Here is a 19445-nt window from a genome sequence, read left to right as displayed (position 1 = left end):
CAGTGAGGTTTTCTCTCATCAGCAATAAGTAGTAGCACAAATTGTTATGAAATATGATGAAATAGCATTATTATTTGTATATGGAATCTAAAAACCACCGCACTATGACCTTAATTGTAATTGGCTTTTTCTTAAAACAGTAGCTAAACCTCACCACTGACAGAAAACCCTTTGATTAATCCTAGTCAGTTCTTAACTACTCAGTAAGCAATGTGTTAGCTAGTAACTCAGCCACATACTTTTCCTCCCACTGTGTGGAGCAAGATAAAGAACCATAGAATATCCTTCAAGGAAGTCTTCAAAAGACGTTTAGATGTAGAGCTTAGGGATATGGTTTAGTGGGGACTGCTAGCGTTAGGTCAGAGGTTGGACTCGATGATCTTGAGGTCTCTTCCAACCTAGAAATTCTGTGATTCTGTGATCCGAGTTGGACTCACGATCCTTGTGGGTCCCGTCCAACTTGTGGCAACACACGGGACCACCCAAAAATCAAATCCTGTGCCTGAGAGCATTGTCCAAATGCTTCTTGAAATCCAGCAGGCTCGGTGCCATGACCACTGCCCTGGGGAGCCTGTCCCAGTGCCCAGCCACTCTCTGGGTGCAGAACCTTTCCCTAACCCCCAGCCTGACCTTCCCCTGTCCCAGCTCCATGCCATGCCCTCAGGTCCTGTCGCGGTCCGCAGAGAGCAGAGCTCAGCGCCTGCCCCTCCGCTCCCCTCATGAGGGACCTGCAGGCTGCCATGAGGCCTCCCCTCTGCTCTGTGCTGAACAAACCAAGGGACCTCAGCTGCTCCTCATACATCTTCCCCTCTAGACTTTTGCCAGCTGTGCAGCCTGCCTTTGGAAGCTCTCTGATAGTTTTATGTGCTCTCAAATAGTTTTATTTGACCATCCCTGGTCAAATTCATTTGATCTAAAGAAGCTCACTTTGTTTCCCAGAGGTTAAAAATCAGAATTCAAAAGAAAATCACAAACATGTCTTTCCTTGTAAGTGTCCATTAAGCACCCATACGCTCACACCAGGTACCAATGCCTTTTTTAGCTCCCAAGAGAGCCACCACAATTGTCACATTTGGTCAAATTATTGTATTAGCTTTGCTTGTATAAGCAAAGCAACTCAAAACACTGTGTCTAGTAGCCATCCATACATTCTTTTTTTTCTCTGTTCTACCTGATACTTCTAATTCACATTGCAGGTACTTTACAATGGATAGTCTACTTTTCTATTTTGACAGCAAGCTCATTGTTATATAAATGCATATTAGCATTCTGCTACAAATATTCTTGCTTTATTCTGATGAGAATTTTACTATCTTATTCACTAACTTTTACAAAAAGTAAACAGATCCATACAAATCAGATTTGTAGTTATGCAGATGTAATTAAAACTCTCAAGAGAACATGTAAAATAAAAAAAGACTTAAGCTTTTACTGTTAAAATTATTCTTAGCCAAAGACAGCACTCACCATTTCATTACTGGAAATGGAAAGGTGACAGGACATTTAACATCTGGGTACTTATTTTCATAGGTCCCGTTCTTTTAGAGGTATTTAGAGTCATTTGGGGGGAACAAAATGGAAGGAAGGAAGCAAGCAAGCAAGGAAGGTGGGCAAGCAGGTAGGCAGGCAACCGTAAGAGTAAAATGAGATAGAAAAAAATTAATTTAAAAATTTGAATCCTTTTTCTCCCTCCATGCTCAGAATAAATAGTCACAAGGCAAGGGTACTTCTCTATTTTAACCTTCCATGGATCAGTAACATGGCCATAAAAGACGCAATGATCACCCAAAAAGCTCAATATGGTAATTACTAGATCTCTCTACCACTCTGCCCACACATATATACACAGACACTTACAGTCCCATTCCTGAATAAGCAGTCTGATCGTATGGGATGCTCTGTATTTGCACAAGAGATAGCTGCATCAAATCCATATTAAGCAATTCAAAACATTCAGCCAGTTGCAGTGTCTCTCCAAGGCAATTTAGCAAGGTTGTACTCTATTAATAACTTATCTTCAGAAATAATGACGTTTGTATTATAAAATTGAGAAAGAGAGGACACTTTACAGATAAGTGCCATTTATTCAAAATGCTTTCATGTTAGAAATCATTTTATGGGTGCCCTTTAGACATAAGCACATCTTTATGTTTCAGCAGTTATTCATCATTTATACATTCATAATTTGAGAGAGTTTTGAATTTGAAATAAATAAGAAGCCCACGCCCTGCCTCAAATAAGCGAACCAGTCTTGATAACACCTCATACTTAAGAGACACTAAATAAATTAAATAATAAGTGGGGAAGCATAAACCTTTCCTACTCTGTGAACATAGCAAAAAGTAGCAATAGTCTCCCAAATCTAGGATATAAGACAGAAATCTGTCTCGCAGTCACAAAATCTCCTGTTACCATAGTGATGGGGACTGAGCAAATGACTAAAAATACCTGGTCTTATTCACACTGTCTTAGGAATGTGACCTAAATGACATGTAATACATGATTTTCCATGATAAATTAATTGCATTTGCTAGGAGCCAACACTGAGAAGCAGCCTAACGTGCAAGTATGATGTGTGGTCAGACACTCAGAGAGACCGCCTTCCTCTCAAAGATGCAGCTTTAACAGAGAGCTGGCTGGAAGACAACAAAAAAAATCATAGAAAGAACCTGCATGTAGGTCATTAACAAAACAAAAGCACCAATTAAACATGGTTCTCTCTCACTAAAGGACGTTGTACTTTAAAATTATTCTTTCCAAATGCTGGTACATGAAATTAAATGTAGTCTCCAAAGAAGATCACCATCTGCAAGAAGCTGCAGTTGGGATGGATGTTAAACTTAAGAAGACACAGAGGTAATATTAATCTATGCTTAGGCCAGCTTTGGTTCACAGCATCTATGTATGTCAGTACAAAACAAAAGTGTGCTACTGTTGAGGAGAAATGGGAAATGGCATCTCCCACCCCACCCTGTGAGGTGTCCAGTGAGGCTGCCTACATAAGCCTCACCCAGAAGCAGCCATTGCTGCTCTGCTGTAAGAGCAGAGCATTGCAGACACTCCCACTGGCTGCCCTGGGAATGAGAAAAGCCAGAAGGAAGATGAGTCTAGGTTTTTTTGAAGGGCTTAACTGATTACAATTTTATTTCTATTTTTAAAGAGCAATGTTTTCTCTCCTATTTACAGTACAGGATACCTTGATTCATGATGTCTTGTTCTATTTACATTCAACTATGAATGTATTCCTTTGAGAATGTTTTTAAAAGTCAGTTGGGCTGAGATGGAAGGCTAACACCACTGACATTACAAAGTGTGGAATAAGGCTAATATTTTGACTGGAGACACCTGCAAGTGGAAACCTGCTACAAAATTGATCTATGCCCTCTTACTACATTTCAAAACAGTATGGGACTGTAGTCCAGCATTGTTAGACACAGTACAGCTCTACAAAATCTACTTTATTTCAAGTATAAAGATAAAATGGTCCATTTTGAAAAAGAACATCAACATCAGGTAGGGTTTGTCTTGACTGTGCTTTTAAAAGTAGTAGCTTCTTTATACAGTGTAAACAAACAACCCAAAGCCTACGACATCTGCAATATAATTTTTTTGTACCATTGCAAAGCATTTTTAAGAATCAGCTTACCTGGAGAGACCAGCTGGAAGACCCAGTGTATTCCACTGGCAGGTATAAAATATCCACAGTCTCTAAAAAATTCAGACAACTGCTTTCTGTCCATCTTTTTGTCAAGCTCTCTCTTGAAAAACATCGCTTCATAAACTGAAGAAGAGAAGCTTCCATCAGATACACATTTACAGTATGTTACTGGATACTGATTTTTCTAGAAACATTTTCTTTAGAATCAAGTTAATATTCTTGATAAATTATGTATGGAAATGTAGGCCAATAGTAGTTAATAGTACTCTTCTTGACTTGGCAGATGTGCTCAAGACATTGTCCCAAGCAATATCCTAATAGAAGTTTCTATAGATGCCTTACCAAAGCTAATTAGAAAAGAACAAGGACATATATTAGGGGGCTAACAGTCAATTATTTTCTTGACAAATTGTGTATATTAAATAATATAGATCCAGTTAAAGACATTATGTGGTTTCTTTTGCATTGTTCAGGGAGGGAAAAGTACAGATTAAAAACGAAAATCTTTGGTCTTCTTTACTCTAATGTCCACAGAACACTCCAGTTGATCTACCTAGCTTACAGATTTTTTTCAGAATTGGTGCCAGAAATCTTCCTACCTGAGAGACAGTGTAGCTAATTTATTATTTATCACCAGAACCACTAGTTTTCCTGCAAGGGTTAACAGCAATAAATCAAATTATACTCTTTGTTATGCATGAACATCTAGAACATGTCTGTTTCTGTCTTCATCATAGAAGAGCAAATTAATGTCAATTTAACATTTCAGAAAAACAGCATATGCTTTTTAACTCAGACTTTTCACCCTGATTTTTGAAGGCATAAAGACAAAACAACAACACAGGACAATACACTGGGTTGCAACACCCTATCACATCTGCAAACAAAGAAGCTTTGAAAGTATAAGTTGAAGTCTTCCTACTGAAAGCATCAGTGACTCAACCATTGACCAGCATTTCATCACAATATGAAGAGTAGTACAAACTTTTCAGTCACCAGACAGTAATGTTAGGAGCTATTCAGCCTGGGAAAAGGATGCACTTTTTCAGGAGGATATAGGTTATGTTTTATAAGTTAAATAATTTTATTGATATAGTTTTTGTAATGTACAGGGGAAAAAAACTATATATATATACACACATATATAGTTTGTGTGTGTATATATACACACACACATACATATATGTATAGATATACATGTACATATACACGCACATACGTATTTCCTATATGGTGATAGGAATATAAGACCTGATTACAGAATTTCAGAAGTCAAATCTGAGACTATATCATGAATCTTTGGAAGATTCAAAGACACATTCATTACATGATTTGCATCAATAAAGCGTTTACAGGGAACTCAAAACCTATCCATGGAATATTTTTAAATTAAGTATTAAAATCCTCCTCCTTTAGACCAAAGCATAAAACTTTATGGACGCAGAATTAAAGGACTGAATGGAAATGGGAAACAAGATATAAACAACTAATACATAGCATGCTCAAAAGGTGCAAGAATCAATTAGAACCTGCTTGCAGTGTTTAATGGGTGGTATATTTTCATTTCTCTGGAATGCTAATGCCTATTTAAAGGATAAAAAATAAAGCAGCACATTCCTAAATCTTAGGTAGGAAGATGGTCATCTAAGTCCAATATATTGTATTGCATTTTTGATGCACAATTGAAAACTCAACCTAATTCTCTTTTTCTCAGCTTTTTCCCCACCAGGAAAGCTACTTTCCACAGTATGCACTCATCTAATCTTAAATATCCTCTACGATGAGGCAGCTACTTCTTACTCTGGAAGAGGAATTTGAAGGGCAATGGATTACATAAAAAGGAAGATTAGATTATATTTTGCAGTTTAAACTGCTTTTTCTTTTCCTTAGTATCTTCCTATAATCCTTAGAGAATAAGAACTACATGAATAGTAATATTCAAAAGGATGCAGAAAGCAGTCAGCGAGCATCTGCAGCTAAGGAACAGGCAGCTTTGGTATTAGTCAACTGTTTCCTTTTCTTGCAACACTTACTCTGCTTACTTATCAGAAGAACCATCAGGAGAAGCAGCTCTCCTGTCTGTGCCTTCTTGATTATGACTTCAAGCTAGTGACATTTATGCTTCTCCTGACCATTGCAGTTCATCCTATTGTAAGAGCATGTCTGAGTTTTCCACCATGCAGCTGAACCACACTGAACCATGTGGTAGAGAGCCCCGAACCATGCTTTCTACCACACTTGCTTGACTGTACAGTCAGCCATCAAAAAGAGGAAACAAAAGCAAGTGTAAAAACTAGTTTCATTAATAAAATTTCTAATACATGGATCGCTCACAAAATCTGCAAAGGGATCTTCTTTTAAGAGGCTTTCTAAACATACAAATGATTTATTTCTTTGTGGGAGATATGAGCGCTATCCTTTTTTTTTTTTTTTTTTTTTGGGGGGGGGGGGGAGGAATTGTTTAAAAAAAGAACAATAATACTAGATAAAAAAAATCACTGCCATAATGACTGAAAAGGATAAAGTGTTAAGGTAATTACGATGATACTTAGTTTTGCACTTCCTTATCTACCATTTCATTAGATTCCTCCTTCCTGACTTTTCATGACACTTGACAATTAATAGTCAAGCACCCACAACATGATGACACAATCACAATGTGCAGCACACAAGAGTTAAAACAGTTAATGATAACAGTTTATAATTACTTTCTTTATCAAGTGACCAGAAGAATCTTTTTATTCATGCTAAATCCGACAATTGGTACAACACTGTAGAACTGCAGTTGCACATATGGAGACATCAAATCTGCCTTGCACCAAAAGTCATTTTAAAATAACTGTGTTGCAGACTTGGAATATTACTTAGTAGACAAACCACTGAAATTAAAACAGAAGAAATTGCGTACAAAAATGGCATGACTTACATTTTTTCTTGTCCATCCACTCCTCTAATTCAAAATAATGAAGTGGTGTAGACAGATCCAAAACACCAGCTCGATGTTTAATGCGTGCCATCATTTTACGATAGTACCTTACAACTGCTAGTAAGGATGGCCCATGACTTGCTGACTGTAATTACAGATATATTTCACTTTTATTACTGTAAGAAACAAGTGAAAGGTGACTAAAAAACAGATGAGGAGTTAGAACTGAAAGGTATTCAGTGTACAAGAAAATCTTAAATAAAAGCAAGAATAAATTGCATCGCTGTAAACATAAGTGGACAGATATGTAAAAACAACTACTCCATAGTTTTGATAAGGGATGATTCTTTCCAGAGATGACTAGATAAAACTATTGGATAGAACTATTTTTAGATAAACACATTTTATTCCAAATTACAGAAGTAGATCACAAATTGTATGAGATGGAAAATACTATCTGCACACAATCAGAATCTGGGAGGAAAGACAAGATTTTGTATCTCAGTAGAGGAAAAGTGGAACAGTGAAACTTGGCAAGGTGAGAAACTTTGTGTTCAACATCCATTTTTTGATTAAAAGTATGTCATGGGAGGAAAATCGTAGGATTTGTTTCCTACAGCCCAGGAGTAGATATCAAGAAATGCAGTTTCACCTCATCATTAATCTCCCTCTCTTCCAATATATAAAGTGAAGGAATATTTTTAAAGGTTGATGATTACCAAATAATATGACCTGATTTTTACTACCCTATTTTAGGATTCTGGAAAACTAATAAAATAGATAGTTTAATGGATGTCTCAGTTCCTATTTGACCCACTTATTTGAATTAGTTACAAGTTTTCTTAGGGTTTACTCCTTAGATAGAAGGCTTAGAAATCACTAAAAAATGATATCTTAACTGAAGTTATGCAGCCTCCATTAGCAGCCAGCCTTCAATATGCATAAGCTCTTTTAAGTTGGTATAAACTCCGAGATTGAAAGCAGAAGTGCGTATTATGGCATTTTGGTATACCATTACTTAGAAACTGGCATTTCATTTAGCAACATGAGATGACAAATATGAAAAACAGTATTTATACTATAGAATCCATGTTGTGTTTTTTGTTTTTTGTTTTTTTTTTTATTTTCTTCAGTAACTTAAGCTTAAAAGAGAGTGGGAGAAGGGTGCAATAAGCAGTCTGTTAGCTAAAGCCTGTTTCTCTACCTCATCTGCAGGCCCCAGAATTAACAATACAATATGCATATACACCAAGACTATTAGAAGGTAAAGGGATCACACATCGCAAAGGACATTCTTTTCTAAAAATGAGAGCCTTCCTACAATTAAGTGATGGAAACAGGTCCCAGCAGAGCAGTATCATTGAATTGTCTCTGACCTTGAAGGTGCACTACAGAGATGGCATACAGACTAGCTCAGCATGTGTTTTGTTTTGTTTTCCACAGCTAAATATTAATAATCAAGAAATCTTACACTACTAAAATGCAAGCGGTATGTGGATTAAACAACCAAGACATTACCTTAATTTTTAGCCTCTTGAATGCCCTGCGTACAAGCCACCCTCTCACATATCTCTGAATGCAAATGACTGCTTTAAGTACTTCTCTGCTGCCAGGATCCTTTGTACAATCACAAAAAGCTCCAAAGTCTTCCAGGTGAGTTACATTTTTCTTTTCCTTCATGTGGGTTTGAAGAGAAAGGCGTTTGTCACTAGAAATTAAAGTACAGAAGATTTGTTTTTCAGTTTCATAGAGAATTGCTTGAACTATGAATCAAAATGTTAGTAGACAAATTGTAATTTTCACCTAAAATAAGTACAGAATCATGTAGAATCATTTCACTTACAGGAACAGCTTGAAAAGATTGAAAAGGAACTGCTGGTCATTTACTAACTACATTTACAGAATTAGCATCCAAATCTGCTTGACAAATGTTTTGTACAGATGTGTAGATCTCCACAATTCCCATGACTTTCTAAACTATAAGGATTAAGCTATTATTTTAAATAATATTATCTTAATATTTTGGATTCCCAACCAACCATATAGCTTATTTTTTTTATGTCTACTTTGACTTTTACAGAAAGGAGGATGTAAAAAGTCATACTGACTGTGAAAAACATTTTTTTAAGTAATGAATTTGTCAGACTAAAAAATGACTTATGTTATATGTATACATGTTTCTTACCATTGAGATAATATCTAGTAGATAGGCACACTGAAACATTTAAATGTGTCTTCTATATTAATTTCCAGTTAAAAACAAACAAAAAATAAATTTTACAAGAACAGATAAATGTGTTTAAGTCAATCCTTTTTAAAAGAACATACCTAGACAGGCTGTATTGGAGATTTTCCGTTCAAAACAGGAGAGTAGAAACAGCAGAAAAGCCAAGATATCCAATAATATGAATTGTAGAGGTATTTACTACAGTAAAATTAATAATTTTAAAACAATAAAATCTCTCAATTTTGTCTTGATAAAGAACAAGGAATTCTCCAATGTCTCACCTCTACAGTTCTCCTACTTGACTATGTCCAATGGAATGGTCAAAACAATTCGTGGTGGTTAATCAAGTCATTAGATTTTGCATTCCAAGCTGTGTAACTGGCAGAAATGTAAACTAAAATATAGCTGAAGAATTTATTATATACCACATCTAGAGGTTTTTTGTTTTGTTTTGTTTTGTTTTTTTGTTTTTTGTTTTTTTTTTTTCTGAAGGTGCAATTATGAATAGAAATAGTCATTTTATAGTTAAGGTCATAAGTAGCTATGTGCTGTAGAGTCAGTTGCAATTTTACTTACTACATCCAGATTGTGCTAAGACTAAACCAATCTGCTTCAAATATCATTTGAGAGAAAAACGTTTTTTGATGTCTGGTCTTAATTAAGCAAGGTGCTAGTCAGATAAAAATGCGTGAGAAATGGAGATCAGAGCATTTCTCAAAAAACTTGTATTTTCCTTTTTTTTTCTTTTGTCTTGGTTTCATTATTTTGAGGTTATGATCAGTTGTTTTGGAACTTACAATGAATTCTAAACTGGTTATTTTCTGGTATTCTGTAGTATTTTCTCCTTCTAGCCAAGAGCCTGCAGGATTTCTCATCAGACCATCTTCTTATAATTAAAAAATATCATTTGCACTTATTCATCATTCCAGATTGTGCCACAAAGACAAATCTGTCCCATCGATCTTGATCTCTCTACTGGCTAAAAAAACTTTCAGGTATTTCATATGACTTCTCAGTTTGGGACCACAATCTCACCTCTCACTTATAACATTATACAACCTCCAAATCTTCTGCACTAAAGAAAGAATTCACCCCTCTACTGGCTTAATTCAGCTCCATTCCAGCAAAGGTTATTCATTCATTTTTCTCCTCGGAGATTCTATCAGAGAACAGCATTTTAATTTGCTGTTACGGTTTCAAAGAAATTACAGTTTCCTTAGTTGCAGGGATGCCTTGAGTGAACTTGTCTCCAGAGCCATTTCTAGACAGGTCTAGCCAGTTTGCAGGTGATGACTATCTACTCTGAAACACCTGAATATGCTGAGCATGAGGCTATCCAAAGGTTACAGTACTGGGCTGATGAGATCCACTGTCTTCAAAGACCATGGAATATCATTATGTTGGATGGACAAGAAGAGAACTACCTGACTTATGAGAAACATGGGCATATAGAATGTACACACTACTTCTATTGCTCCTTTTCTCCAAAAGTTGAGAAAAAGATTATCAGAGGCAATTATGAAAGTGAGACAGCAGGTCCCTTTGTGTTACCTTACAGGAAGAAAGATTTGAAAAGTTTTCTTAACATTGTCTTCAAATTTGTTAGTATTCTAGATATAGTTTGACTTTCCAAGGAAGACCCCCAAATCACTGCATCAATTGAGATGGAGAGGTAGGTTGTTTGTGAAAGACAGGGCACTCGGGTGAAAGGAAAATTTTCCTAAAACCAGCAAGTTTTGAATTACTTCTTTTTTATGAAAACATGTTTCAGAACAATTCTGAGTTTGCAACCACTTACATTCTTTTTTAGAGCCAGGATAACAAAAATTATACAGAAGATATGGACAAGTGCTTCTTTGAAATATTGAGTGTACAATCAAATCCTCACTTAGGTACAGCAGCTGTCTGCACTACAGATGTCTTTGTAAAATCAAATTCATGCCATAGATCTGATGGCAATGCATTGAATGGCTCTTCCTACTGAATTATGCATGTGGCAATTTTTCTATAATCTCGCAATTTAATTTCATGCAATTTACATATGCTGATTAATACTGCAGTGTAAAGATATATTTAATATGATCTGGCACTGGTGGATAAATAATGTCTTATATCAGTACTTTGGGCTGTTCTTAAAGATTAACTTCTTTTAATGTTGTGTTCAAGTTACACTGTCCTTTCTCTAATATACCACAAAAAAAAAAAAACACGTACTAAACTACCTCTTGCTTAATGTGATTTCTATCAGTTGCGCTACCTTTAAACAAGATGTTTTAACAGAAGAAAATAGCTAGACAGAAAAAAGTGTTTTTCTTTTTTTTTTTTTGAATATTTAGAACATAACAGAGCAGAACAAATACCAGACATAATGTTTGAAAAGGAATTTCTATCAAACCATCAGTTTATCTGCATTAATATATATTCCATCACTTATAAATTGCATTTCAGATATTGTTACTAATTAGTTTTGGCTGATATTGGAGTATTTTGTATGCCCCATTTATAAAAGCTGTTTGCCCATCTGTTAATAGGTTGGAAGTGATTAAAGGACACTTATTTTGGCTGTTGCAAAGGCCAAATCATATTAAAGCTGCAAATATGTGACAAAATCAGCTAAAGGTTTGCCAAGTTCAGGACCTGATTTTCCTAAAGACTTGCGGTGTCTGCTTCCTTTCCTTCCTGCATAAAACATCTATGCATTTTCAGTATATAAAAGCAAAAAATTCAGCCTAGTAACGATAGGCCACACCTGTTATCTATTTATTTAAACAGAGGTTTTAATAAACTTTAAATGTTTGCAGAGGTTTTTTGTTTGTTGTTGTTTTTTAATCTGTGGCTAAAAACAATAAAAAAGAACATTTCTGCTGTTTGTATATTAACCCTGAAGCATTGCTTCTGAGATCTTAAATAAAACTTAAAAGTGTCTTAAAAGAGTACTCAGTATCATAATATTTTAATATCTATGCCTTCTCTTCCTGCCTATTTTTTCATCAGTTTGCATAAAAGAGCAGAAAAATAAGAAATAGGTCAATATGGGAAATATCAGGAGGAAAAAGAGAAGAAAAAAAGAGGGTAAAGTATTGGATGAGAAGTACTGTCATGGAGAGTGAGCTGGAAATAACAGAAAACCAAAAACTCTAATAGCAAGAGATTTGTGTGTGCCATTATTGTGAGATAACTCAAGCCTTCAGTTCAATCTAGGGAATAGTATTTCAGTCATATATTTAACTTAAATGAAGGTCTGAATAAGCCTCGTACAAAGAGCTGGAATGACTCCTGTATACTATTTACATCCTACAGCCTACCTGAAGGTAAATCTCACGTCTTAGATTATATCCTGCCCTTTCTCCACATAATAACTCAATGCTTTACCGTGTTAGGGTAGAACCCAAGCTGACCCTTATTCCAGAAGAAATGTAACAATGGAGATGTGAAAAAAGTTTTCAACCAGATATTCTAACACTGCTTGGTCTGAAACCCCCTGAATAACTTTTTCCTTAATTGGATTTCAAATGTAATATCAAAGGGAAAAGAGCAGTAACTAACCCTAGACTTCTTTGCTTTATCTGCAAATTTAATTTTATAAATGAGCAACATAAAGTGCTACCGACATACATTAAAGACATACCACCTGCTTTGTACTTCTCTAATGGAAAATCTGTCAAGCACTTTCTTTAATGATTATATGTCTTAAAATTCAACAAATGAAAGGATTATCACTGAAATCATATTAATCTGCAAAGGATTAACAGCCTACTGTTGAAAGACTTCATGAACTGCAATAGGAGAGGATCTGAAATAAAAAATGCAAAGAGCTTTTCACATAAATAGTGCAGAAGGACTGTAGAGGTTGAAGCAGCAAAAGCAAAAAGGAATTGAAACAAAGACTGGTGATGTGAATCAAGCACGTCAGGATCGAAAATAAAACAAAATTTTAAGAAACGTGCTATAAGCTGTAACATCCTCAACACCTGTATACAGTTTACTCATTTTCTTTGTTTCTGCAACCAGTTGTCCTCTCATTCTCATTTGTAATTTCAAACACATTTAGATACATTATCTGAAATGTTTTTCAAGAATGAAACAAAACATTATTGAACATTCAGAACCTAATGAAACATTGAGAATGGAATCTTGATTTCTTCCTGATAGTATTCTTTAATGGATAGGAAGAGTTTATAAAATATTTTATCTTCAACAGTACACAGCTTAGCTTTTACAATTTTGAGGCACAAATAAATTGTTCTCTGTTATATTTTCCCTGCCTTTAGGACAGTAATGAAATCATGGCCAGGCATTTCTTGTTACTTAATGGCCGACAGAGTTCATCTCATCGAACCAATTTCAGCAGTTATACATATTCATGAAACACTTAAGGGTGTGTTTGATTTTAGCTTTAGTGGGACTTAAGGATATGCCTAAAGTTAGGCACGTACTTAAAACGCTATGCTGAATTGGGATGGAGGCATGCTTACCTGAGCTAAAGTCAAAATTAAGCGTATGCTTAAGTGTTTTGCTGAATACAGATGGAGTGCTGAACTGGAGCCCAGTGATTACTCATAAGTGTCAGTATGTTCTCAATCCAGAAATTATCACTATACAAATAAAATCTGAAGATACGCATATACATAATCAATGTATGGCTGAGTAGAATTTTGATGACCAGCTAATTAGAATTCATGCAGACATAAATTAAGAAGATGATGAAACACTGCTTAAACTCAAAGACACATCCTAAATTATTCACTCAGGATGTTCATAGAAGACAAAATATGACAGAGAAGCAACATGGAGTCATAAATAGAAGCCCTAATGACAAGCACAACAACAGCTTTAACTTCCAGCTGAAGACAGTTATTAACTTCAGAGAGCCCAATTTAGTTGGTCTCAGGGCCTGATACTAGGCAAACTTAAAATTTTCAAATTTTAAATTTGCCTAGTTTTCTGAGGCCATGATGATGTTAGTAGGAGGTTTCAATACACATCAAACAAATGGATCTGGTTCCTCAGATCATACAAATCAGACCCAGAAACACCATTCTGAAGTTTTGTAACTTAATGCCATTGAAAATCTTTAGATTCTATTTGGAAAAAAAATTAAATGCATGGCTAAGGCCCATTCATGCTTTCCAATGCCTTTCTCAGTTTCTACATTAATTTCAAAAAGAAAAACATTAAAATAAATCAGTTTCATCTGCTGTCATTTTTTTACAAAAGATGAATAAGAAAAAAAGCACCTCAAATTTCTGACTTTCTGACTGAATTTCTGACAATTTTCTCTCCTTTCTGACTTAGCACCTGATGCAGCACTTTTCTTCTTGTAGACTGGGAAGTCTATCTGGAAAGAAAAAAGAAAGATCTAGTGAATTAGATGATATTTAAAATTTAAGACAGCTCACAACTGCCATATAATTCAAGAATTGTACATATACTTTAAAAGGTTCACAATTTAGATAGGACTTGCTGCTTTATTGAGCAAAATTAAAAGTTCAAAGAAATTAATCCAACCTATGTGTTATGTTAGGGATAAACCTAGCAATACCTTCCTTTAAGCTCAGATGTACAGCTTCAGAAAGTGTAAATTTTGTTTTCCCAATTCCATCTCCTTCAGGACTGCTCCCTGTCCAGCTACTTTTGATTATTAATCTAGCAATGCATTCATTATGAAAACACAGAAGACTAATATTTGGTATCATATTTTTCCTCTTAGAGCCACTTGCGTAGATCAGGTTGGTTGGCTTTTGTTGTACTGCATTTCTGATCAGGCTAACTCTTTAAAAGGACACATAATCTGGTAAAAGACTGAGAGGAAAGAAAAAACAGAATGTAATGGAAACATATAACTTTAGCCACCTCAACTGTCCTCCCCTAGTATGAAATATGGCTTTTCCCATACATATTTTAATTCTTGTGTTCCTGGAGTACAGTTATGAATGAAGCATCATAAAAAACATGTATCTGGCATTACACTGAAAAAAGCACCCATTCCAGTGTGCTCTCCCTGACAATAGCCAGCAAAGGAATCTAGACAGGTGTAAGAAACACCATACATTTGGAGTGATTTGTCTCCATTACAGACTTCTGGTCATTGGCAGCTTAGTAACCGAACTACAGGCAGCATCTCTACCCTTGTGTTTAATAGCTACTGAATAACTAATCAGACATCAAATTGCCTAATCCCCTTTTCGATCCCCTATATATTTTCAGACTTCGCAACACCTGTGACTAACAGAGCCATAATTTAATTTTGCATTATATGAAAAAGACTTGGATTTTTGTTTTAAATTTACTACCTGCTAATTTAATCATGTCCCTCTAGTACTTGAGCTACAGAAATAATAAATATCAATATTCTTTATTAGCCTTACCCCCACTTTCAAGATCGTATTGCTGCTCAGTTACCTAGATCTTATGATACTGAATCAATGGATGGTAAAATGGTATATCATATTCATCATCAGTAAATACAGCATGATACATTTTCTATCCTTATGAATCCCGATTTATTTTGTCTGTCTTATAAAAGAAACTATTCCACACATCTGGCAATTCCACACACTACCTTCTAGACTCTATCTTTTTTGAATGGTCTGAATGGCATGTGATATTTAAGATACATGTATACTATGGATGTAGTTGAGAACTATGTGTTGATTACTAGCCAGCTACATGGGCACTTTCACATCCTTAGTAAATTCCAGCTAGGTTATCAGTGCTACAGCTGGTCTCAGGAGACTTCCCGTCAATTAAAGACCAGGCATATTTGACCAGCTAAAGGAAAGACTGCATGCCTGACAAGTATTTTGCTCCTATCCACCTCGTGGACAAGTCCTATTGGTTGCATGTTACCATTCCGTACGTTTTTGGCTATATCATAGACCCTAGTCCCATTTACTGAAACCAAAGTCTGATATTCAAATGTATACTAGCTTTGCCTATTATCTACCACCTTAGGTCCTACCTTGCTCTATGGACTTCCTAATATTTTGGCTCAGCTCCCAGTTTTTGGAATGACGCTTCTACTGATTATTCTTCTGACCTGTTGTGCTTGATTTCAGTCACTAACTCCCTACTGTAGCCCCTCTGCACACTGCCACCTTTCTCAAGGTACACAGACATGATGTGTTCACCCCTGAATTATTTTTCTTACTATACCCAACCTTCTGTTATATTTTGTGCTCCATTTGGTGCCAAGTTTACAATTTCAGAGAACTAACCACAATGATTCCAAGTTCTTGCCTGTGTGAAAATGCAAAATTTAGAGCACATTTAGGTATACATATATATAGTAATTTCTTCCACCAAACATTTTCATTACTTTTTCAGTCACCAGAATGTTTTGATGAGCAAATAACAAAATAAATTTTTTTTTGAAAAATCATAAGTAGTATGTGCTAGATTAACATTGGCAATGCATTTAGTATATCTACACCACTATTTCAGGAATGATATTTAGCAAATCTACCCACAGAGCCTAAATGCTAGACACTGATTATCATTTTTTAATCAGAGTGCAGGTTTTAAAGGTTGCAAGTTACTGTACTGACTTGTATTACTGATTTCAATCAGTGAGGTATGGGTTATCCAAATGTTAAAGAAAAAACATTCTTCTTATGAGGGTACTACACTTCAAGCAATTGCTATCGTAATCAGAGGGCCTGGCTCTTCTCACTTTGTATGTTTTTGGATTATTAGCCACCAATTAAATGTTATCTGCTGAGAGAGCTAAAATGCATGTGCATGCTCAGGAATAGCCTTATTTAACACCTCATTTTATAGGTGTATGGTTCCTTGGTAATTTATTTAAGACATTCTCTGTTATCACTGAGCAGCCTTGTCTGGTTTGATTTCATACTAGTTTGCTGTATTTTGGTCTTCTGTTTTTCATCTAGGAATTTGAGTCCTGAAATTGCTCCTCCAAGACCTAAAGTGGGAGATAAAATGCCTGATTTTATCACCCCCATTCATTCATTTGGAAACACTGTCTGGGATATAAGGCATATGCTGAAAGGCAGTCTACCTTTTAGTTCATGTGGTCTAATGCCATGCCAATGCCTAAAAAAGTCACCTGCTAGGATTTAATATGAAGATGAAACTACACTTCTTGTACAATTGAGATATGACTAGATAATTTTATACAATCTAAGCATTAACACCAGCTGCCTGGGAGAAAACATGAGAAAAGGGTGGACACAGAAGTGCAATAAGCATACTATCTGCATAAGACCTCAAGAGCCGATCTCCAAAAACTAAATTCTGGGCAAAGGTCCAACACTAAAGTAAGCAACTTTGCACATTTCTATTCATACTATAAATGTATGAATTCAGTGCAAGATAGATGCTTGATGATGTTTTAAGTTGCTTCGAATGTATCTTAACAATTAACAATAGATTTACGAAATGCTATCAAGTCATTATCCAAGGTTTTCTTGGGTCCTCCAGCTGTGCTTATCAGTATGTGGTAAGGATTATGAGCTGACAATGAAAATTAATATATTACTATGCATGTGATCAGGATTTGCCAGGAACATATCTCTAAGTATATCTGATATTCATAAAACAAGTATCAAACATCTGTAAAGACTGTTCATTTCAAAATGAACATTTTGATCAGCAGACTGCTACCTACAAGGTTTTATACAGCAGAGAGAAAAAAATTTTTCACCGTAATTTCTTTTTAAAGTAAGATATATCTTACATTACTTTCTTAAAGTAAGTTGGCCACATAACTTGAAGTATGTTCCCTTTTAACAATAAGGAAAATCATATCACTAACCCCTGAAAAGTGGGAGACACGAAATACACACAAAGGTTTTCTTTACAATCTGCACTCACCATTATATTTGATACACTGCTATAACAAAGGAGTCAAATGGTTTTATCTTCTCAGAATCTTCCACATAAGACAGTGCAGTGAAGCATGTGTTTGACTCAGAATGAGCTGTTCCCACTTCACACTATGATGAGCCACTTGCCAATTGAGTTCAGCCTCCTGCCTCCCACTTGCAAAAGGAATTTAATTGGCTGTTACAGCAATCTGTACTCTGATAAGGTTGCTGAGAGGGGAAAAAAAAAAAAAAAAAAAAAAAAAAAAAAAAAAAAAAAAGCGCCTGTCTCATCTGAAGACCTTACATAGTGTTTTTCTTCCACAGCCCTCTATTTGTGCTGGTCCACCATCTCAGTGTTTAGTCACCCTTCGAACAGCCATTACTTTCTCTAGATTTCCCATTTCTACCTGGATTCTACCTGGAGCCATCCGAAAGTTCACAGTTCATTTCCTTTACTTCTGAAAATATCTTTGAAGTCTCCAGTATGAGGTCCAGCATGTTGTGTATGCTTTCATCTGAGGCTGCCTCCCCCCCCTTGAATTCAAAGTTTTATTCTGCCTGAGACAAGGGTGGCCTGCAATAAAGACCTTGCTTCCACTTCACAAGCCACCTGTTATCTTCTTCACCAACCTGCCAACTTCTCTATTGCTTCCCAGTCCTGCTGCTCCCCAGCCCACTGTGCCATCTGCACAGCAGGAATTCAGAGATAAACTTACAAAGTGTTAGAAGTCTCAGCTTTGTCTCAGAGCCGATGCTGTTTTGTGAGCAGAATAATTATTCTGGAATAAAAGTAACTTTTATTTAAGAATAATGTCTGCATAGAAAGCTACTCCAGAATTGGGGTAGCCAACTAATTTATTTGATTCTAGCTCTACTACTCTGCTTCCTGTTTTGTATGGGGATCAAGATCTATTTGTGAAAACTTCAAGTTTTCCTCAGTAAAACAGGATATACGTGGATATAATAATTGCATTAATCTGCAAAAGGAATGAAAGAATTATTCAAAATATCATATTAAAACCTTTAACGTTTCCAGAATATCTGGAACTCGGGAGAAGATGCAATGAAGGACTCTGATGACTCAAAAGACTTAAGACTTATGTCCTAAAATTAAGAAAGAAAAAAAAAAAAAGGAAAAATCTGCAATTAGAATACAGATCACTGCATCCCAGTAGAAATTGAATGAAGGGTGGCATATAAAGCACTGGAAGAGGTGGCTAGGTTGAAACCAGGAACAAAATCCACCTTGTCTATTACAGCTAGTGGCACCATGCCACAGAAACTCATGAACTTAGTCTCGGTCCCAGGGCCCCAAGATGGTGATGGACACTGCTTAAATACAATAAGTAGAGGACAATCACTAACCCAGGTAATTTCAAATTGCATTAAAAAAAAAAAAAAAAAAAAAAAAAAAAAGGAAGAGGCAACAGTAGAATACAGATGGATCAGATGGATGAAGTAACAATGTAACATGAGGAAATAGTGAATTGATTTTGGTTGGCATGATACAGAATTGTCACAGTACATCAGGAACTTGAACAGACAGCGTGGTAAAGCTTAACCTTAAGTATGAAAAGAAAGTGCATTAAGGAGGTTGTTTTCAACCATCTACAAAGAGTTTCTGCTAAGCCTACAAGGTAGCACAGGAAAAACACCTACAGTTGCATGAAGGAACGTTAAAGCTGGCATCATTCATCAACAGGAAGAATAGAAGCTGATCATTCTATTGTGAATCAGAGATGATAGAGTGGAAATGGATATTTCATATTTTGTTCAATTCAGATTATTATGGTATTCTGTCTAAAC

At 35.7% G+C, this 19445-nt stretch overlaps 1 protein-coding gene across 1 annotated transcript in view; it reads right to left on the bottom strand.

Annotated features, from left to right (window-relative positions):
- Positions 1-19445, bottom strand: part of IQCM (IQ motif containing M) — a gene marked incomplete at both ends in the record, with an annotated part of 204548 nt that overhangs the window by 58292 nt on the left and 126811 nt on the right. Inside the window, 3 exon segments of the mRNA XM_084286067.1 lie at positions 3647-3781; positions 6585-6729; positions 8103-8347. Of these exon segments, the coding sequence (XP_084142193.1) occupies positions 3647-3781; positions 6585-6729; positions 8103-8347 (525 nt within the window).

The sequence above is a fragment of the Netta rufina genome (assembly GCF_964035555.1).
Source record: "Netta rufina genome assembly, chromosome: 4".
Taxonomy (NCBI): Eukaryota; Metazoa; Chordata; class Aves; order Anseriformes; family Anatidae; genus Netta; species Netta rufina.
The sequence above is the reverse complement of the archived record's forward strand: the minus strand, read 5'-3'. Positions and strand labels throughout refer to the sequence as shown.